The 23,466-nt window shown below is 39.6% G+C and overlaps 1 protein-coding gene across 1 annotated transcript in view; it reads left to right on the top strand.

Moving 5' to 3' along the window:
- ADGRB3 (adhesion G protein-coupled receptor B3) overlaps positions 1-23,466 on the top strand; it is a 704,839-nt gene that overhangs the window by 433,507 nt on the left and 247,866 nt on the right. Inside the window, exons 14-15 of the mRNA XM_074988878.1 lie at positions 5,159-5,261; positions 11,913-11,956. Of these exons, the coding sequence (XP_074844979.1) occupies positions 5,159-5,261; positions 11,913-11,956 (147 nt within the window). The remainder of the gene's footprint in view (positions 1-5,158; positions 5,262-11,912; positions 11,957-23,466) is intronic.

The raw sequence follows: 23,466 nt of genomic DNA, 5'->3' as shown, positions 1-23,466 counted from the left end.
GGACTGAGCACCTTCTTCATATACCCCAGGGAACATGTGGGTGCTCCATCCACTAGCTGCCCTCATCTGCTGAGCAACCCTTCTGGCTGGGTTCCCTGAAGCACCTAGATTGAGGTTCTCTAAGCCCTGGTGCCCAGTACATCCTTAGATCTTCACTGTTTCCTACCCAATGTGTAACAGTGGGACAAGATGAAGCTGGGTTATGTTGGTAGCCAGCAACAGCCTGGAGATGTTAGAGAACTGTGAAGGCAGGAAAGGACATGCTACTTCCAGCCACACAGGAGTGGTGGGGGAGGGGGGGAGAGATGAGCTCTGACAGATCATTCCTTCCCCCTGACCCTCTTCCATGAAGCTAGAAGCAACTTCTCTTCCTTCCCTCCAATAAAATACTGAAAGGGTGTTGCTAGCCACACTCTGGTGTGAACCCTGGGTAAAATCTTGATAGGGGAGCATGTGATCCTGCATACCCCCACCCACCTGTTGCCCTAGGAAAATGCTGTGCCAGGTACCAGGAGAGGCAGGTCTTGGGGTCCCAGATAAGAGTGGAGGATGGAGAGCACCAGGCAAGAAGGGTTGTGTCAGGGGGCGATCCCACCCATGTGAAAGAGGTGTGTGGGTATATGTGTCACTTCTCCCCATCTGAACTCTTAGAAGTTTTAGACATAATAAAATAAATTAAAAAATCAGACTATGCAATATTACTTTTTAACAGTGGCTCAGTCAACTTGTTAATTTGAATGTTTGCACCATTGTATTCACTTGAACATGAGTAATTTTACCAGGTATCCCGCATTTATCCAGTCAAAATTCAATCAACCTATTGAGTCCTCATTCAGCCAAAATGCTCATTGGTATGAATTTTGAAACCTCTTTTAAGGCAAAGTTCTCATTGAAACTTAAAAAAAAAAACTTTTTTCTGATTAAATTACTTCAGTATTTGACCCCTGCCATTTGGATCTTTATCACCTGTAGGTATATTTCCCTGGAGCAAGACAGCTCTGGGCTTTCTTGAAAACAGCAATACCTAGTGTGCTTTGTACCTATCAATGCTTCATTAATTCTGCCTTTGCATTAAGTGTGGACTTTACTTTCTGTTTAACATACCTTTCATGCCAGAGGTGTCTTGAGACCCTTCAAAAAAACATAAACATTAAGTAAGGGTACATTACACAATAACATCTTTTGCAGGAGCTATGGTAATGTGGCACTTCAGAATATGGTAACGAGGCACTGCTATTTATATGCAGTGTCTCATTAGCATAGAGATGGCTGGGCACGCTTCAAAATTGATGTTTTTGAAATGCTCACCACCCGTGTACCCGGGGCCTTTCGAAATGGCCCCCTGATTTCAAAAGCCCCTTCTTCCAATTTGGTTTTGAAATCAGGGGAGTCATTTCAAAAGCCCCCTAGCTATATGGGCAGCATGTGTTTTGAAACTGGTAGTTCTGAAGCGTGCACAGCTGCCTTAATGCTAATGAGGCAAGGCATATTCATTGCAGCACCTCATTAGCATATTCCAAAGTGCCACATTACCATAGCCTCTCCAAAAGGAGGGGCGAGTGTGCCCACAGCCTTAGAGAATAACTGTAATGTCAGTCTCTATTTAGAAACAGAGATGGGTTTCATACAATAAGTACCTTGAAATAATGCCTAGATTCTTCAAATTAAGAGCCGCAAATTGGATACAGACAAAAAAAATGATGGATCTATTACAAAGTCGGGCATGGCTCACAAAATGTTAATCATTTACTAGTGAACCTGTACAAAATTAATGTAATATGCTTCAAAGGCCACCCTTCCATCCTGTGTGGCGTGTACTGTACTTTTTTCAGTTTTACAGCTTGAACCTCTCTACTCCAATACTTTCTCATCCAGCAACATGCATAATCCATCATGATTTTAATTAGCCAGACAACCACTTATCACGAGTGTGGCCAAATTTCCCCTGATCCCATAGAGATTGTTAAAGAGCCACCAGTCCTGGTTCTCAATGTTCTATGTTGTTGTTCAGCTCTAATTTAACCATAAATGTTCAGTAAGCAGTAAGCAATATTGCTGCTAGACAATATTGACTTCTGATGGTCCAGCGAAATCTCTCTTCTGGCACCAGTCAGCCTCTGAGGGTGCCAGACTAAAGCAGGTCAACCTGTACTTCCTTTGAAATAATGTTATATTATTAATGTAATCATGAGTACATTTTCTACACACCTCAAGGGGAACATAATGTTTATGTTAATGGTTGTTTCACAACTGTAGTAGCTCTACATATTACAATGAAAATTTACTTATTATGTAAATTACTTATTATGTAAATTATTACTTACTATGTAAATGTTAAGTGTTAGTCTGCCATGGAAGTTCATTACTGCCAAAAAGAATATGGAGTAGTTTTAACTTAGAGAGTTACCAAAATCAAAAACAGGAGGTTAATTAAAAACACTAAGGCTATGCCTACACTTGCCCCAAACTTTGAAGGGAGCATGATAATCAAGCTAATGGGAAATTGGTGAGTAAGGACACTTTGAAGTTCCTGCGGCTACACTGCATGTCGGCTCTTCGAAGTTGACACTTTGAAGTTGCTGCAGGGGAGAATTAGCCTAATGAAGTGTTGCATATGCATCACAGCATTTAATTAGTAATCTTGCATCAGCCTGATTACCATACCCCCTTCGAAGTTCAGGGCAAGTGTAAACATAGCCAATGTGTTTCATTTTTATACAAACACTAGAACCTATTTAAATATTTGAGTTCTTGTTGTATGACATGGCCACATAAATTATACCGCCTAATTCATGGTCTACTTCAGAAAGAATGGTTTGATTCCTTGTGCTGTCATTTGAGCTATGTTTCTAATATTGTGGCAATGGCATTTCATATCTCAGTGCTCCAGAAAAATGGAATACTCTTCCAAGCACTGTTCCCTTAGGGAAAATAAAAAATATTGAAGAGTCGCAATGTCATGTTATTGTAACAAAATCTGCACAGACTAGGTTTTTCTGTATTAAATGGTAAAGTCTGCCCTATTAATATGTGCTCCTGTGAACAGTTGTGCTTATTGTTACACATAATATGGGTGGGGGGAAAAAGAACATTAAAGACATACAAGGAAGGATGTGAGAGTCACAAGCAATATTCTTGTTTGATAGCTGAAGGCTCACTCTGAGCTTGAAGGGTCTAAACAGCATGGATTAAATACATCATGTAAGCATCTGTTTATCATGAGCATCATCTGGAAACTACTGAATTCTGTTACAGAGAGGTGACAATAAATACATGTATAGATACTCTACATAAAGATAGATGAGGAGATGAGCTACAGAAATCTGACAGACAAAGATTGTTTTAAATGAACGTGTACTAACAAATATTTTAAAATAAGATCTGTAAGAGCTTGATCCAAAACCCATTGAAGTCAATGGAAAGACTCTCGTTAATTTCAGCAGTCTTTGGATCCAGTCCTGAAAGCACCAATATGGATTTTAAAATGTGTTTGGATAATGCAGTTGTTCAAATGTCTCTCAAAATGAAATGATTTTCTATCATTAGAGTCAGCCTTTCTCTGCTTAGATATAGAACAATCAGCCCTGTAGACTCTCCCAAAGCACTCATAAATCTTCCCATTGTCTCGTTATGCCAGAAGGACTCACTGAATATCATTTGATTAGGCCACAACTTCATTCTTAACTATCTCAGAGTATCTGGTAGATTGAAGTGTACAGGTCAAGAAATTTTGGCATCACTTTCATGTCACACTAGGGGGCTTCCATCAATTCTCCCCCTGACCCATGCTGGACCCCAGTGAACCCATTGCTGAGCTTTCATAACCCTCTCACCTACTACCCCTTATGAATGAGGGCTGGAGGGGTATATGACGGAGGGTGGATTGACTCCCTGACATGCCGGTCACAGAATCCTCAAATTCCTCCCTTACCTGCTATTTTCTCTCACTTAATGGATATGCCTTAAAGCATTTACCAATCCATTTTCTCTGATCTCTGTCCCCTATCCCTACAGAATACCTGCATTGACCATCTGCCCCATGTTTATATAATGAACTGCAACATGCTAGCCTAATACCAATTCCATGCTTGCCGCAGATGAGCCAATCAGACAGTAAGGAAAAAAATTCCTTCCTCTGCCCCATCCTGCAAAAGAAGTGACTAGTGCAAATGCCCATGTCAGACCCTGACAGTTTGATATTTCACCAGCATGTCTGGTCCAGGAGAAAAAAAGAGGGCTTTGCCTGCCGAACGTGCACCTATATATTACAGTAGAACCTCAGAGGTATGAGCACCTATTATGAATTGACTGGTCAGCCACACACCTCGTTTGGAACTGGAAGTAAGCCATCAAGCAGCAGCAGAGAACAAACAAATAAAACAAAAAGAAATGTGGTACAGTACTGTGTTAAAAGTAAATGACTACACAAATAAAAAGGAAGTTAACAAAAAAAGATTTGACAAGGTAAAGAAACTGTTTCTGTGCTTGTTTCATTTAAGATGGTTAAACACAGCATTTTTCTTCTGCATATAAAAGTTCCAAAGCCATATTAAGTCAGTTTTCAGCTGTAAACTTTTGAAAAAAAACCCACAATATTTTTGGTTCTCAATTATGAACATTTCAAGTTATGAACAGCCTCCATTTTTGAGGTGTTTGTAACTGTGAGGTTCTGCTGTACTCCCTCTCTACTGTTCCCCTGGGGGGAAGCAGGTTCAATATCCCCCATGCTGACCTACTCTGCAGCTTCTGTAAAATCATTCCATGCCACTCGTACTCCTTAAAGAGAGAAACATCTTCCTGTGTGGTGTCATCATTTTTAAAGTTTGTAATTGGGGGGATAAAGGTGAAGGTAGCAATTTGAAATCCAGATACTCTATCTCCTTTAAAATAGGGCCAATATGTCCATCTGAAGACAAATAAATGATGTGCACATGAAGATTATCTGAAGGTTTGTGTTGCCAATTTGTCTTTCTAATTAGTGAAAACTTAAATACTTTAAAATGCTGCTTATACTTACTGGTCAAGCCAATTTATCTTCTAGCAAAATTCTTAGGTATAGAAACCACCTGAAAACATCCAGAGGATTTTTTTAATTGTTAATGTTAGAGGTGAATGCTAATATTAACTGAATCTTTTCTTTTTAAATTTTATTTTTCAGAAATTTCACTGTTGTTAATTCCAAAATCATTGTTGTCACAATAAGGCCTGAACCCAAAACAGCAGATTCATTTCTAGAGATAGAATTAGCACATCTGGCTAACGTAAGTATTGCTGAAGTGAATATTTATTCCGAGTTGCATTTGCCTTTATAAAAACAAAAACAAAACAAAAACTAATTTGCCTGATAAAGTGAAGCACAGAGATGCACAGCTTACTTTGAATAGAGTAGGGATTTTTTTTGTTATGCATGTTTGTGTATGTACAGAACTGTCTGAACCTTTGTTCCAGTCATTCTTATGCTTTTCATTTATGCAGCAATTTTCATTGAGAATTCTATACAGCTTTTGATAGCTACAGTGAAAAATATAGCATTTGTCCATTGGTTTCCCATTTGTTACCAGATAAGATCTATAATGTAATACATGTTTCAGGCCTTTTCTTACTTTTTCTTTGCCATTATGTGATACCTGAAAGGAGAATTCATGAATTGACTTACACTAGCAGAGTATGCAAATGCAGCCTCACTCCAGTTTCCATAGTTAAATTCATAAGCTCTTTAGTGCAGTTATATTTTCCTGCTCTTTCCTGTTTGTCCTGCAATCTTATGTTAAAGACTTTAAAGTCAACAGACTAACACCTGCAAATTTAATTCCACATTAAAGGATGAGTTTAGTTGCACAGACATATCCAAGTATTTCTGCCTGCTATTTTCAGCTATCTCCTAATAGCACAGAAAAAATTAAAGGAAAGTTACTAGAAATAAGACTTCTGGATAGGAACAAGGCCTATTAATATTGCTACCGGTGTCTGAGACATCATAATGTGCAAAATTTCTGCCTGACTTTTTACATTGGTAATGAAGAGTTAGATGTCATATTGAGTGAGGAGGAAAGGGACATTTAAGAGAGACAAAAATTATAAAGTTAATGTATAAACATAAAAGACTTCAAAGTTAATTGCATTTTGTTTAACTTAATATGACAAGTTCTCCAATGGCACACTCAAGTGCAATTTCGCTGACATTAATGCAGTTGCACACAGCCTGCCATGAATTTGACCCAAAAGCTCTGTGGGAAACTGAATGGCTACATGTACATGAGAGGCTTGACAGAAGTCACTGTCAGAAGACATTTCCTGGCAAAATTTCTGTCAACAGATCACATCTACACATAGAAGCAGATTGAAAGAGCAATCTCCTTTATCAACAGAGAGTAGCCAGACTGTCCAACATTCTCTTGACAGAACAGCTGACTGGAAGCTCTTCGAACAGGGCTCCCTGGTGAACTGGAAGCCCTGTCTGTTGACAAAAGGGTCCCATCTGCTATTTTGTCAATAGAACACTGTTGAGAGAGGGGTTATACCTGAAAGAAGAGAGGTATAAACACTTCCAGCAGAAGTGCGAGTTTTGTCGACAAACTGTCAAGGAAGCACATTTTTTTGTGCAGATGTTCCACGGGTTTTCCCAACAAAAGCCCAGATTTGTCAGGAAAAGCTTCCCATGTGGATGCAGCCAGTGACTGTAGGAATTTATGTGACAATCTGGCCCATTCAAATCAAAGTGTTTGCTTTATGTCTTACCCAGACTGGTGGTGAAAGAATGTTATTACCATCTACATACTATCCAGTAGTTGGTCTGAAATGAATTTTATGGTCTCACCCAGTTCTTGGTGATCAGGTGGTACAAAGAACATCACAAATGGTCTTTATGGTCAAGTTAGCAGACTTGAGAAGATGGAAGAAGCATGGTGTTTGACCTAACCTCACAGTCCGAGAGGTAGTACTCTTAAGGTTGAACGATACTGATGTGGCAATTCGGGGAAGCTTTTATGCTATTGCACTCAGTGTGGTACCTTTTCTATGAATTAATAGACATTTCAGTCTCCAGGACTGTCAGGAACAGAAATTTCACTAACAGATAAAATTGGCTATATTCAATAAGAGTGCATTGAGATATGGACCAAAAGTAAGTATGGAAGCTTGATCTTACTACTTCATGGTGTTTTATGAGAAAAGCCAAACAGTTTGGAGAAAGTGTTTGCCTTAATGTATTTAGTTGAGTCAAATCACCAATATCTTCAGACCACGTCAAGATACTTTCTAGTTCTTGATAGATAGATAGATAGATAGTATAATATACTGTATATTGTCTACACACACACACGCACACGTTTCCACATATACAATGATCCTTAAACACTCCTTAATTATGAGCTGTAAAAATAATGCCACAACTAATAAATACTACAGGTTAATAATAGTATAGTATATGCACACAATATATTGTATAAATATAAATATAAATAAATATATATAAATAAATACATATATTGTGTGCATATACTATACTATTATTAACCTGTACTATTTCTTAGTTGTGGCATTATTTTTACAGCTTATAATTAAGGTGTGTTTAAGGCTCATTGTATATGTGGAAACTTGTATGATTAGTCACAGGATTGTATCGCAGGTAAACAGGAAAGAAAGGAAAACATCGTAGTGACTCGGTTCATAGCTCTAAGATAAGATGTAAGAAGCAATCAAGGTAATATCAGTAAGGAATTTATCAGTAATTTATCAGTGTTGAAATCAACTGATAAACCCCAAACAAGCAATTAAAACTGAGATGACATAGGATGAAAGGAAGGTTAAATGAATGTCTTTCCAAGCTGATTTAAAGCATGACCTGTTTCTTCAATTTGTTTGTTTTCATTATTCTTTTCTAAAGTGTACAGACACAGCACTGTTGCCCATTTACCAGTTCTTTGAAAAGGTTCATTCTGTCAACAGAAGATACAGGGCATCAATTGTGATCTGGCACTGTCCAACTTTCTGTAACAGGATATTAATGACTACTATATTAGCGTAGGACTAGGATGTGCTGACAAGGCAGGAGGCCAGTCATCTTGTCAATAAAGTTATGGACCTGGCACTCTTTTCTTCTGGCTCAGTGTTAGCTCAATAACATATTATGCCAAATATCAGAAAGTTTTCTCCGAACTATACATCTATACCCTGCCCTCATGTGGAGTCTCGCTGAGGCCCTATGCTGATCCAATGGCAGAAAATTGGGAACAGAAACTGATTTTACAGTTTTGAATAGTTAAATGTTTAATGGTTTTCTGTTCAAGATGAGATTTTTATATAAAGAAGAGCAGCTGAAGATGCTTTGGCAATTTTTCTGATTTGTGCCTTTTGCATTTTTAACCTGAGTGATCCTCATTTTCTTTATTAGAAATTACCTCAGTTAAAAATTAGAGTCTAATTGTCACTAATTATAATGTCTTAATATACCACAATCTGTCTTTGAACTTTGTACATCACATGTAGTAATTGAGGTAAAAATGGTTTTACTTCATCTCCAGACTCGGAATGTTATACATTAATGACTCAGAGATAAATCAGGATGACAATTAAGCAGGCTAATTATTAAATTAATTAAATTAAATATTAAATTAGAATTAAAATCCAGATATTTTATTCCAATTAATCTTTCTTGGAAGTTATCTTTTTGGTGTCCCTCTTCTTTTCAAATCCTGGCTCTTTTAATATTATCTATACTATAGAAATTAAAAAAGTCTGTTGTTGAATGGATTAAGGATTAACTAATGGCATCTAAAAAGTCCTCATGTGTCTGTGGGAGTTCAGTTACATTTTGCTAATCATTATTTTTGTTACTTTATCCACTTATTGTTTAAAAGATATGCAGATGTAGAAGGAGTTGTAGGACAAACATGCATAAGTAATTGTGAAAAAGACTTGTGCATAAGAAAACTCCTGTAGTGCACAGCTGGAATATTTCAGGGCTTTATTAAAGAAAACAATGGAATACGAATTGATAAATTCCATTCGAACCACCCAGAGAAAGTATGCATGTGCTCAAAATGAATATACAGCTATAATTGCATTTTACACTCAAATTTGGTATTTATTCATAAAATTGTATTTTACCCACACACACACACTCACACAAACACACACAATGATGGGTAGTATATTTGGAATATGGCACTGTATTTAAACTTGTTCATGATTTTAAATATGCGCTAACTGTGGTACTCTACTACTCTAATGTAGCTTGCAGTGTGTTGCTAACAGTACACAGTATTTAGTGCCATCCAGTATGATCACAGGTTGGATTATGTGAACACCTTGGCTATGACTGTAACATTTTTCCACTAACTGTGCTGAAAAAGGCACGAACATCATGGCCTTCATTCCATAAAGAATAAGAAATACCATTTCATAACTTTGCAGAACCTTAGGTTTTATATCAATGGATAATGTGGTGACAATCTAGTAATACAGGAGTTAAAGCTTTTGGTTAGGATTACTTCCCCTGGAAATGTGACTTCCAATTATCGTGGCCCTACTTAGCTTGCACAATTGTGCGCCATGGATTGAATATTGAAAGTTGATCGGCCATACCTACATATTTCTATTGCTGGTAGTCCAAGGGCCTCTGGAAGAATGCAGATATCATTCATGATTTATCTATCTTGATTACTGAACATTGCTTGAAAATTTCTTCTTTAAAATCATTCTTTTTTACTGAGCTTGAGCTCAAGTTTTTTTGTCCGGGCAGTGTAGAAATAGAAGGGGTAGGCTGTTCATCACCAGAAAAAATAAAATAACAACTATGTGAATATATACTGGTATCTCTTTTAGGATAATAGATAACTATGATTATGACTGCATTAAGGATGATGGTAGGCAGATTACATTAAGTCTTAAGTAAGACATTTTTCATTGTTTTTGTTTTCCATGAGTCTTTCGTTGTGCTGTAGTGCCCAGTGTCTAGTTTCATGGATTTCTAACTTTAACAAGACTGTGGCAAGTGTTTTATAGGACTTCTAGGAGAATTTTATGGCTAAGTCTACACTATAAGCATTTGTCAACAGAAATACTGTGGACAGAGAAATCTCAATAGCAACTTTGTCGACTGATTGCTGCTACCACAACTTCCTCTGTCAACAGAGAACTGACAGACTGCACTGCCCTGGGGTGACAGAAAGCGGAATGGCAGCTCTGCAACAAGCGCTGCCTGGCAACCAGAAGCCCTCTCTGTTGACCAAAGTGTCAACACTGCCATTCTGTCGACATAACTCAGGGAGCATCTACACACTTAAAGCATTGTGTCTGTAGATTCCGACAGAACTCTGCATTTGCTTTAACAGTATTATCCCTCAAAAATTTGAAGCATAACAAGCTGTTGACAGAACACTGTCAACAGAAGTGCCGTGTAGACACTTCTGTGGACAGAGAGGGCTTATGGTCACCAGACAGCCCTCTCTGCAGAGCTGCCATTCTGCTGTCTGGCACCAGAAGGCAGTGCAGTCTGGCAGTTCTCTGTCGCCAGAGCAAGTTGTGTGTAGATGCAATCTGTTGACAGAGGTTCTCCCGAGGGTTCCCTGTCCACAATATTATCTGTCGACACATGCTTCTATTGTAGACATAGCCTTTATGAATCTCTGCCTTTGTATGGCTGCTCTTTTGTTTGCTATTTTGTATTATACATCCAGTGTAGTTGGGGTGGCTGTGGCATCACCAATACCCACACTTATTACAAACTGGTAGCCCAAACTCAGAACCTTAACTCAATCAAAATGTTCATGAAAGTTAGTGTGCTCTTAGCCTGAAAAAATATTTCTTGGGTTGGGCCCAAACTTTGAATTTTGGTCACTTCACTGCCTAATGGAAGGAAGAACATGAGAGCAATAATGAAGAGCCTTCAATTTTCTGACATCTTTCCCAACTTTAATATGTGTAAGAAACTGAGATTTAAGATGCAGGCTTTCACTGATGACAGTGGGAGTTGAGCTGGCTCGTAGTGAGCACAAAAAGAATATTTGCTGCAATTCAGTCCTTTTACCACTAATGGTACAAAAGAGACACTAGGCCACTAGTTTTCTCCCTTCCTTAAATAATCTACCACCTTAGTCAGTTTCTAAATTGCACTTCTTCCTCTGCCACCTAGGCCCATTAGGCCCTCGTAGAGATGAAAGTGTAGCCAAAGTGTTACTGTGCTCCAGTTGTTCTCCACTGGTTGGTGGCCTGTTGAGACCAATCGTCAGCTGGTCTATTTTAAAGTATGTGGATCTAAGAACTGGCATCAGAAATAGGCAATTTCAGTCTAAGCCTAGTGAAAGCCTTGTCTACACCAAAATGATATTGATTTAATGGAATAATTTAGAAGCTGAACCCCTTGGTATGAATACTCTGAAATAGAATTAGGAGTATCTACAAAAATGGGGCAGCAACTTAACTACATAAATTGTTACACCACTTTTTCTAGGCCTTTTCTAGGCCTTTGGGTGCAGACAAAACTTAAACTTCTGTTTGGTCTATGTGAGACCTCCCACACTTTCCCTCACTGGTACTACATGAGTACCCTTTCAAAAAGGAATCAGGCAAGATTTGAATTGAAGTGGGAATGGTATGGCATAGTAGTGCAATGTCCCTGGCTGAAGTAAACTGATATAATAGTTGCAGTTGCTCGAAAGAGAGAGAATAATGTTCACTATTCTAATTCTAGCCTTTAAAATATGTATGTTGACAACTAGCAAATTCTGTTAAGTGCTGAGTGCTTCTGATGACATGTCCTCAAGTAACTGCAGTTTGATTGTGACTCCTATTGACTTCAGAACTCCTTGAACTGAAATTACTCTTTTAGGGTATTTAGAACTGAGGTATTGAACCCTACATTGGTTATGTACAGTAAAAACTAATAGTATTTCTGGTTTGTTTGTTTTTAGGGCACATTGAATCCCTATTGTGTGCTCTGGGATGATTCACGAACGTAAGTGACAGACGTTTGCTACTATTACTAGCAATTAAATATTCCAGAACATGTTGCCAGACAGTCCACAGGGGGGTCCTGATGAGGGCATGGAAAATGTGCTATCCACGGTGTGAAATTATTCCCTTTTCGTAGTCTGCTGAGTCATTGTAATACAGTTTTGAAAGACAGTTTGTTTTTTCCTGTTACTAATCCTGAATTGGCAGAATATTACACAAACAAGTGTCACATACTTTAAATTCTGAAAAGATCACCAGACATCTGGCCATCAATCTGATCTCCTGTGTGTGCTGAGCAACCAACAACACCAGTTACTCGCACAGTAAACCCGATGACCCAAATTAAACCAAAATATTAGAGAGAGAAAACCGTGCTAGTCTAAATTCTACCAAAACAAAAAAGCAGTAAAGTAGCACTTTAAAGACTAACAAAATAATTTATTAGGTGAGCTTTCGTGGGACAAACCCACTTCTTATAGACTAGTCTGATATGTGTTGTGAACAGAGAGTAGACAGTCCCTGAGCCCCTGTAATGAAATTGAATCAATTAATTAAGAGATACTCAAATAATCCCAGCAAGTGACCTGTATGCCATGCTACTGAAGAGGGCAAAAATCCTTCAAGGTCACTACCAGTCTGACCTTGGGGAAAACTCTTTTTCCAACCCCATAAAGAGCTACCGTTTAGCCCATGAGGATCAGAGGAAGAGCCAGCCAGAATGCTGGCTGACACCTCGTAGTACTGTCCCACCTTATCCAGAGATCTAGTCACGACTATTTCTGACACGCCAGAGGAAGTAGGACAAATCTCACCCCGTAATACACTGGGGGGAGGTCCTTCCTCTCCCTACAAGTGTCTTGCTGAAGCTCCAAAGCTCAAGGTTTAAATAACGTAATACAGTAGACAGTAATTTTAAACTGTCTATTTAAAGTTAAACTGACAGTTTTTCAGTTCTACAGATACTAGATAAGCAGTTGTTGTGGACCACATTATTGGGTGGATTCTCAGATGGATAATTAAGGATGGTTAGTGCCACCAATGATTGGTACGAAGAGCATAGTTATCAAATGTGATAACCAAAATGTTATTTAATGTCAGTTCATAAGAATCTCCTTTTTAGATTAAATGAAATAATAGTGAATGCTAGTACTAAATAGAAAAAAGATGGCTAAATCTGTGGTAGTGTTTTGATATATGTTTCCCCTTCTAACAGTGAAAAAACACAAGGAAAGCTGTCTGTTCAAAGAAAGCAGAAGACCTTGTTAGGTGTTTAAGGTTCTGATTTTATTTATTTTTTGTGATTTTAAAAATACAGCTAAGTTATTGCCCATTAAAGTCAAGAAGAATTTTTTCTAAGTACTGACTATGGATATTAGGGTCACACTCTGTGATTGCCATATTTATTTTAAATAAACAGTACATTTGAAACACATATATACTGAATATACTCATACAGATCTTTGTACACATTTATTATACCATATGCCTAATATTATTATATGTATGATACTTTTAACAAAGACATACAGCTATAGTAGTAACTGTTTCTATCCCTGAGGATAGGTTTAAATCAGTATGCTGGCAACTGGTGTACAGTATGAGAACATGTAAGTGAGAAACAATGATGCACTTGATCAAGCAAAACCTTCCTTATATGAATAATTTTCTTCATATACGTAGTCACAGACTACTTACGTAAGGAAGGACTTACAAGACTGGATCGTTTATTTTCCAGCAACTCATTACCGTTTAATTTAAATATTTTTCTGTAAAGTAGCATGTAAAATATTTCATTTTTACTATTAGATATTATTGTATGTGTTTGTTTGGGCACCGCATCACAAATTGTTCAGTTTCCAATATCGTACTCACACGATGACACTATAATGCTTCAGTTAACAGTACTTTACGGATGCATTGCTCTAATTGTCATGTAGACATCACCTTTGCCAGTGCTCCAATTTCAGTACTTAGATCCCAAGCTGTTAGAGAGGATCCACGTATTTGAAAAATGAGAGGAAAATGCATGCACACACGAGAAAAAAATCAAGACAGTGCACTACAAAGATTTTCTTTGTTAATTTGCAATGAAAATATTAATCACAAAAGATGAAGTTATCCCAGAGAAATGCCAGTGGATTCTCTCTAGCTGTGTCTACACATGCCCCCTCCTTTCAGAGGGGGCAAGTTAATGAGGCAGTTTGGAATATGCTAATGAGGTGCTGACATGAATATGCCACACCTCATCAGCATAATGACAGCTGCACATGATTCAAAAGTGCCACTTTTGGAATGCATGCCACCCCTGTAAACAGGGGCCTTTAGAAAGGGCACCCTGATTTTGAAAGTCCCTTCTTCCTATTTGGTTTTAGGAAAAAGGGGCTTTCAAAATCATGGGGTCCTTTCAAAAGGCTCTTGTCTACGTGGGCAGCATGCATTCCAAAATCAGCACTTTCAAATTGCGCTTGGCCACAATTATGCTAATGAGGTGCTGCATATTCATGTCATTGCCTCATTAGCATCTTCCAAACTGTCTCATTAACATGACCCCTGCAAAAGGAGGGGACATGTGTAGACCCAGCTTGTGTTCTGTTTTACATATGTTATTAATTTTGGAAATGAATTACAGGGATTGGATACCATTTTTGGTATGATTCCTCATGTGAAACCAAGCTCCAGAATTTATGAGGAAAGACAAAGGATCAGTAATACATTTCTGAACTCTGTAAAAAAGTATATAATATAGCTATGGGGGAGAGAGGAAGAATTCCACATTGTGGGGAAACAAGAAAAGATTTCTCTAGGGCTTTATATTTTTAAGTGGTGGTTGCCGAAGGTGCAGAAAGGTTTGAAATACTGGGAATAGTGTGGGAGATATATTAGTCATCAGTGAGTAGGCGGGACCATCAAAGAGTCATGATAAGTACAATTTATTATCGCTTTGCGATTTATCACATGGATTTCATCAGCATCTGGTATGTATGTATACGGACACACTTTTCTGAGACTGATGTTTTTATCTTGCTTCAGCATGTAAGCTGATCACTCACCAGGGGTCCAGAAAGCATTTCTTTGCCCTCTATTTCTCCAAACTTTCTCCCCAAGTCACCTTTTGGAAAAAGTGGGGACTTCAGGGTAATTGAGGGCATTTTGGCTACATCTACACTAGCATTCCTCTTTTGAAAGAGGCATGCAAATGAAGGAAAACAAAAATACAAACGAGGCATCTATTTACATATGACACCTCATTTGCATATTCTTCTTTCAAAAGAGCTTCTTTCAAAGGAAGAAAAGCAGTGTAGATGCAGCTCTTTCGAAAGTAATCCCCATATTCAAAAGAACCCTTCTTCCTAAAAAAAAAAAAATAGGAAGAAGGGTTCTTTCGAAGATGGGGATTACTTTCGAAAGAATTGCATCTACCCTGCTTTTCTTCCTTTGAAAGAAGCTCTTTTGAAAGAAGAATATGCAAATGAGGTGCCATATATGTAAAGCTGTGCCTCATTTGCATTTCCCATTTCCTTCGTTTGCATGCCTCTTTCAAAAGAGGAAAGCTAGTGTAGATGTAGCCTTTATGTTGGAGCTTTTTATTTGAATCTATTTGATTATATGATGGAAATTGTCTTCTAACAGTGAGTTTTTAATTAATGCAAAAGCTCTTTGCACACTGAATAGATACTTATTCATAAATCTAAATAAATAAATAAATATGTATAGCATTGTACAATGAGCTGGATGCATAGAGTTGTCTTGTTTTGTTTTATGTTCTCTTTCCTCTAAAGTGTCAGAAATTTTCTACTGCCAGAAACAGGAGACCACGTATAAACTGTGTCTACACTAGCATCGCCCTTTTGAAAGGGGGGTGCTAATGAGACACATTGGGATATGCTAATTAGGTGTTGCAATGAATATGCAGCACCTCATTAGCATAATGGCAGCCATGGCTCTTCAAAAGTCCCACTTTTGATTGCATGCAGCTTGTCTACACAGGGTCCTTTTTGAAAGGACCCCGCAGATGTTGAAATCTCCTTATTCCTATTTGGTTGTAGGCATAAGGAGATTTTGACATCTGCAGGGTCCTTTTCAAAAGGACCCCGTGTAGACAAACTGCACAGAATCAAAAGCAACACTTTCAAAGTTCTGTGGCCTCCATTATGCTAAGGAGGCCCTGCATATTCATTACAGTGCCCCCTTAGTATATCCCAATGTGTCTTATTAGTTCTCCCTTTTGAAAGAGGGGTGGTAATGTAGACAGAGCCATCATGGATTAATGGCCTGATGTAGTGGTACAAATCCTGTGGTGCTCAGTTGTGCTCACAGCCTTCAAAAATGGCTGCTGAGTTCTTTGGAACTCAAATTTCACAAAAATATTGAGGATTGATCCAACAAAAAAGGTGTTTAGCTAATCGCTGCTCCATAGGGGAAAAAAATGGGGGGCAGGGGCTTTAAATTAAGTGCTCTTCAAGTACAGTAAATGTTTGCCTTTAACATCTGTATAAGGTAGCAATAACTGCTTTAGTTTTTGACCACCTTCCTGGCAAGTCTCCCAGATCTTAATCTTAGTGGTGATTGTTCCGCATGAGGTAAATTATATGTTTCTCTGGTGATGCTTTCAGTTTAATGCATACTCCAGCAGTGCTGGAAAGTTTCTCTCCGTAGATTTTAAATATTCTTCACGAGCTATTGTTCAATGATTGATAGCTCTTCCTTCACATATTCACGGAGAATCCTCTGCCTCTGTACTGTGAGCTGTTTGATCATGTCTGTCTTTGCACTTGTTGCATTTTTATAATGCATCTTTTGCTCCTATACTTATTATGCGGGGGTGTATGTGTGGTATGTCTAATTGTTTGGAGAAAGTAAGTTAAATGTCATTCCGATCTATGGAGTAGAATTATGTAACTTTCTTTAGCAAGTAACTTTTTAGAAGGCTTTCCTTTTATCAGTCTATCAGGCTGACAGTCTTGTTCTCTGTCTATTTGCATCCAGTTATCGTTTTTATATAATAGTAAGACAAGTAAAATTAACTACATAAAGAATCATAGCATGAATTTTGTGTGTTAAAATACAATCTCTTGTATTGTGCAGCATTCATTTCATCTGACCCATCCAGATTATTCACTACGTCTGTTATGGTTATTCATAATGGGATTCTTTAGAGGTTTGGCTATTCCTTCAGTTTCTCCGTTTTCCCAAACAATTAGCTGAGTGGTGTCTTTAGCAGAATGTAGGAGAGAGGAAGCTCCCTGCCCCCCAACACTCAGGAATTTGTGTGATGATTTTAACCTCTCAGTTTCATCCAGTTTTGGACTTCTATAAAATTTTGAAATGCAGCATATTTTTTCACATCAAAAGCATATGAAAACATATAAGGCATTTTGATTGACGTTCTGAGCCGCATTGGACCACTGTCCAAAAGCTTTTGAAAAAGAAATCCTTTCCCCACACCAGATTCTTTGACATGATCAAGGAGAGATTTAAAGTAACCACTGTCACGAACTTCAGGCACTACATTGGACCCACATGAATCCAAGACACAGAGAGGAGAAGAAGCAGTCAACAACCCGTCTCTCAACTCAGCTGCTTCACAGCATGCAACTGATAAGGAATGTGCAGTTTTGGAAAACTGCATTTGTACAGTATGACACACTGCTGGATACTGCTAAAAGCTAGGCACCCTTCTCATTGCTCTGTATCAGTGCTGTTCACAAACACAGTGTCAGTGATGTGGAAACTGGTTCACATAAGGATCGCCACTTCAGAGAAGTCCAGTGGTCTACCTAGTTCGGTGTTTTGTCTGGCATTGGCCTTCAGAGGAAAGTGCAGGAAATCCAGCAGTGATATTAATAGAAAAAAGTGCATAATGTATATTTTCATGATATTTTGTGGATCTGTCCAAAGGCATTGTTTCTTAACTTCAGTTAGTGGCTTAATTACGTCCAGGAGCATAAGTGTAGGACTGGAAGGGAGCGCAGTATATCATTTATTATAATCCCCTGCACTCACTTCAGACCAGTCCTGACAGGTGTTTGTCTAACCTGTTCTTAAAAACCTCCAATGACAGAAAGTCCACAACCTAGGCAATTTGTTCCAGTACTTCAGTACCCTGAAACTTAGATGTTTTTCCTAATGTCCAACCCAAAACTACACATGCTGCAGCTTAAACCTATTGCTTATTATCCCAGCCTCAAAGGTAGCAACCTTTTATACACTTGAAGATTGGTATTATGTCTCCCATAAGTCTTCTCTTCACCATACTAAACAAATCTGATTTTTCAGTGTTTCATAGGTTGTTTTCTGGGCATTTAATTGTTTTGTTGCTCTCCTGTGGACTTTTGTAATTTGTACACGTTTTCTGAAATGTGTGCCCAGAACTGGACACAGTACTCTAGCTGAGAGCTTTTCAGTGCATAGTTGAATGGAAGAATTACAGTGCATGTCTTGTTTACAGCACTCCTACTACTACACCCCAGAATGCTGCTTTTGGGGTTTTTTTTTTCAATAATGCTGTACTTTTGACTCATATTTTGCTCATTGGTGTTCTTCCTAGGTATTTACCATTTGTGAATGTGCAATTTATAGTGCCTTCCTAAGTGTAGTACTTTTATGCTTATTGAATTTCATCCTATTAACTTCAAACTATTTCTAATGTTTGTCCAGACCATTTTGAATCATAATCCTATTTTCCAAAGTACTTGCAACCTCCCTCATATTAGTGTTGCAAAGTCAATAGTGATAAGGGTGGGGGAAAGCAAAGAAATTACAGCTGCAGAAACAAAGGGGTGCATGCAGTGCTGTTGCTGCAGCTGTTTTCCTGTCTTCTGAATGGGTCAAGGTACTTGCCCTGACACTGTTTCTCCAGCCATAGTCAGTCACCTTGGACACTGCCACTAAGTCATCATGCTTCATTACCTTCCTATTCCTTCCCATTTTTAATGGTAATTGAGAGGTAGCTGTGTTAGTCTGTATTCTAACAGAACAAAGCAGCAACCATGTAGCACTTTAAAGACAAACAAAATAATTTATTAGGTGATCAGCTATGACATCAGAATTTCCCTCTTTCAGTTAGGACAGCCTGCCTCGTAGCCTCTAAATCAGACATCTTCTTCCCCAATTGTTCAACTGTCTGAATGCATTTGGTAAATTAGAGATAAAGCTTTGTGCATCAGTTCACTGGGATCTACAAATAGAATGGCCTAGCTAGGAAATGGTGAGATTGCATGAACTCTGTTATAACCACTCTCCCTGGCTCCCAGCATCTATTTGCAATCCTTTGACAATGGTAGCTCTTTTGGAAAACCACCTGTTCCCTGTTTTGCATGTAGAATCCAAACTGATACAAGAGTCAATTTTCCTTTTTGTCCAGAAATCCTCAGATACTGCAAGAGAAGAGAAGAAATCTTTGGTATTCCTGGAAGAGACTATATTCCCTTTCTGAACTAGAAATAGTAAATGTGGCATCTCATATACTAGAAAAGTATCAAATACTAAGGTTGAATCCACCCTACCTCTGTGATTGCTGTACAGAGAGCTAGTGTAATGTGTGTGGGGGGGGCTTTACACTCTTGAGCCGTGTCTACACCTGCACGCTACTTCGAAGTAGCGGCACTAACTTTGAAATAGCGCCCGTCACGGCTACACGTGTTGGGCGCTATTTCAATGTTAACATCGACATTAGGCGGTGAGATGTCGAAGCCGGTAACCCCATGAGGGGATGGGAATAGCGCCCTACTTCGACGTTCAACGTCGAAGTAGAGACCGTGTAGTCGTTGCGCGTCCCACAACTTCGAAATAGCGGGGTCCGCCATGGCGGCCATCAGCTGAGGGGTTGAGAGACGCTCTCTCTCCAGCCCCTGCGGAGATCTATGGTCACCGTGTGCAGCAGCTCTTAGCCCAGGGCTTCTGGCTGCTGCTGCTGCAGCTGGGGATCCATGCTACATGCACAGGGTCTGCAACCAGTTGTTGGCTCTGTGTATCTTGTGTTGTTTAGTGCAACTGTGTCTGGGAGGGGCCCTTTAAGGGAGCGGCTTGCTGTTGAGTCCGCCCTGTGACCCTGTCTGCAGCTGTTCCTGGCACCCTTATTTCAATGTGTGCTACTTTGGCGTGTAGACGTTCCCTCGCAGCGCCTATTTCGATGTGGTGCTACGCAACGTCGATGTTGAACATTGACGTTGCCAGCCCTGGAGGACGTGTAGACGTTATTCATCGAAATAGCCTATTTCGATGTCGCCACATCAAAATAGGCTACTTCGATGTAGGCTTCAAGCGTAGACGTAGCCTTGGTGTGCTAAGGATTCTCCTGCTCTGAGATACACCTTCGCTGGCCAGTGAGGCAGACCTTGAGGAAGTTGTGCGTAAGTGGGAAAGAGTAAAAGTTTTGCAACAAATGGGTGGTGTCTACTCTAGTCCCCTTCTTCAAAGGGCTCATAGTAATCAGCCTGAGGGGAAAATACTCATGAAGTGCTGCGGTGAATATGCAGCACTTCATTAGGCTAATTCTCCCTGTGACAACTTTGAAATGTCAAATTTTGAAGTGCTGGCATACCAGCCATGGGGATCCAGAATTGGGGTTTATTGGCTAGCTTAACAAAATTAGTCCAGATGTCTTCTGCCAATACTTCTAGAATGTTGGCTGTGTCAAACTGATCAAGGACCCAGGAGAAATGTGACAAAACTCAACCACACCAGCTCAGAACAATAAATAGTCCACAAAAAACTGCATTTAAATTTGTAATAACAAACATTACAAAATATATATTACTTTTAATATAATGTATTTGGAAAGATATTTTTTCACACAAATTAGCATTATGAATTTCATGTAAGATATTTTGCATGGTACTTTAAAACAGCACTTTGATTAATTTATAGTACTCACATATGATGCTTTTACCAGGGACTTTTGCACACCGCTATTATTTTAATGTCTTCAAACTGGCACTTCTTCCCTAGCCTATCAAACATCTTTCTTTGCCAAAGACTGTAGAGCTCACGCTGGTTTCTGTGTAACTTCTCAGCCTGATACACAGCTGAGTTTTGTGGATTCTTCTGCTGAGACTGGAAGGGTTAATTAAGGGTTAATGCCAGTGAAGAGCTGTCCCAGCATGACATCAAGTATGGATAAATGTTATGTGATGCATTGCTCATGGAACAAGTGGCCACTTCAGGATGGTCAATGGCCTCAAATATAAATGAAGGGAAATAATGTGCTTCTCTCCCCTTCGTCAGTCATTGGATTTTCCTTTTTTCACTATACATAGTTATAAGAGAGGTAGCCATGTTAATCTGTATCTTCGAGAACAACAAGAAGTCCTGTGGCACCTTATAAACTAACAGATATTTTGGAGCATATCTTTCGTGGGCAAAGACCCGCTTCATCAGATGCATGAGAGGGGGCGGGGGGTTCCAGAGGGGTATTTAAAGATATATACACAAATGTCTATGGCAGACGTTGGGTACACTAGCAGGGAAGTATCCTGGCTTCAGGATTATAGATCTTTGTGTGAATGAATCTGTAAATAACACATCACATAATCTGAAATTTGCTCGTGTCCTGCAGAAAAGTAGTCATTTATGGCCTCAGTTCTAAGGAATAACACATTCTGCAAAGAGCCCCTCTGATTTCATTGTTCTGCTATTGCAGAGTAATAGGACGGACACAAAGTTCACAGAAATTAATAAAAAGACTCCCATTGATTTGAGTGGGCTTTGATCAGGCAACAAGTTACCACTTAATGGCTACGTCTACACGTGACGCCTACATCGAAATAGCTTATTTCGATGTAGCAACATTGAAATAGGCTATTTCGATGAATAACATCTACACGTCCTCCAGGGCTGGCAATGTCGATGTTCAACTTCGACGTTGCGCGGCACCACATCGAAATAGGCGCTGTGAGGGAACGTCTACACGCCAAAGTAGCACACATCGAAATAAGGGTGCCAGGCACAGCTGCAGACAGGGTCACAGGGAGGACTCAACAGCAAGCCGCTCCCTTAAAGGGCCCCTCCCAGACACAGTTGCACTATACAACACAAGATACACAGAGCCTACAACTGGTTGCAGACCCTGTGCCTGCATCATGGATCCCCAGCTGCCGCAGCAGCAGCCAGAAGCCCTGGGCTAAGGGCTGCTGCCCACGGTGACCATAGAGCCCCGCAGGGGCTGGAGAGAGAGCATCTCTCAACCCCCCAGCTGATGGCCGCCATGGAGGACCCGGCAATTTCGACGTTGCGGGACGCGGATCGTCTACACGGTCCCTACTTCGACGTTGAACGTCGAAGTAGGGTGCTATTCCGATCCCCTCATGAGGTTAGCGACTTCGACGTCTCGCCGCCTAACGTCGAAGTTAACTTCGAAATAGCGCCCGACGCGTGTAGCCGCAACGGGCGCTATTTCGAAGTTAGTGCCGCTACTTCGAAGTAGCGTGCACGTGTAGACACAGCTAATGTGCTGGGATGAGTGCAGCCTAACTGAGGATATTTTAAAAAACTTGTGATGACTGATAATATACTGGGATGCAGAAGTAACTATTCCACTAACATTCGGCACATATTTTAGTAGAGAAAATTGAGGGGCTTTCAATTTTAGAAAGGGGAGAGATCTTTTTATTTAAAATATTATAAAATGAATCAGTTTATAGGGGAGAAATTCATAATTCAAGCACTTATCGTCACACAGCCTTTCAGTAACACCTCCACATCTCTGAATAGAGAGATGCGTTGCTTGCTAGGAATTACAGCTAAAAGAGGAAATTAATTTTACCATTGCTGATAATTTTTAATTACTGCTGCAAAGTGATGAATCAACCTCATTTTATGAAAACTCAATTGCTATTTATTGCCCGTGTATAAATGTATATTTTGGGAAACTGAAAATAATGGTTTTTTAGGTGCCAGGCAATTATAATTTTGGAATGTAGCTTAAAAAGGATTAGTTGGTACAGGTTAGCTGGCAAGTTTCAGAGGCTGAAATATAAACTTAAATTTTGCAACACAAATTCCTCATTCGACTTTAATCTCTTGATGGTTTTGTAGTGTAGTATGAGAACAGAAGGTAATAGTCTAATCTGTTTGATAAGAAAAGAGCAGTCATATAGCACTTAGGCTGCGTCTACACGTGCACGCTACTTCGAAGTAGCGGCAGTAACTTCGAAATAGCGCCCGTCACGTCTACACGTGTTGGGCGCTATTTCGAAGTTGAAATCGACGTTAGGCGGCGAGACGTCGAAGTCGCTAACCCCATGAGCGGATGGGAATAGCGCCCTACTTCGACGTTCAACATCGAAGTAGGGACGTGTAGACGATCCGCGTCCCGCAACATCGAAATAGCGGGGTCCTCCATGGCGGCCATCAGCTGGGGGGTTGAGAGATACTCTCTCTCCAGCCCTTGCGGGGCTCTGTGGTCACCGTGGGCAGCAGCCCTTAGCCCAGGGCTTCTGGCTGCTGCTGCTGCAGCTGGGGGTCCGTGCTGCATATACAGGGTCTGCAACTAGTTGTTGGCTCTGTGTATCT

The sequence above is a fragment of the Carettochelys insculpta genome, chromosome 3 (assembly GCF_033958435.1).
Source record: "Carettochelys insculpta isolate YL-2023 chromosome 3, ASM3395843v1, whole genome shotgun sequence".
Classification (NCBI taxonomy): domain Eukaryota; kingdom Metazoa; phylum Chordata; order Testudines; family Carettochelyidae; genus Carettochelys; species Carettochelys insculpta.
Note: the sequence above shows the minus strand (reverse complement) of the source record. Positions and strands in the feature narration are given on the sequence as shown.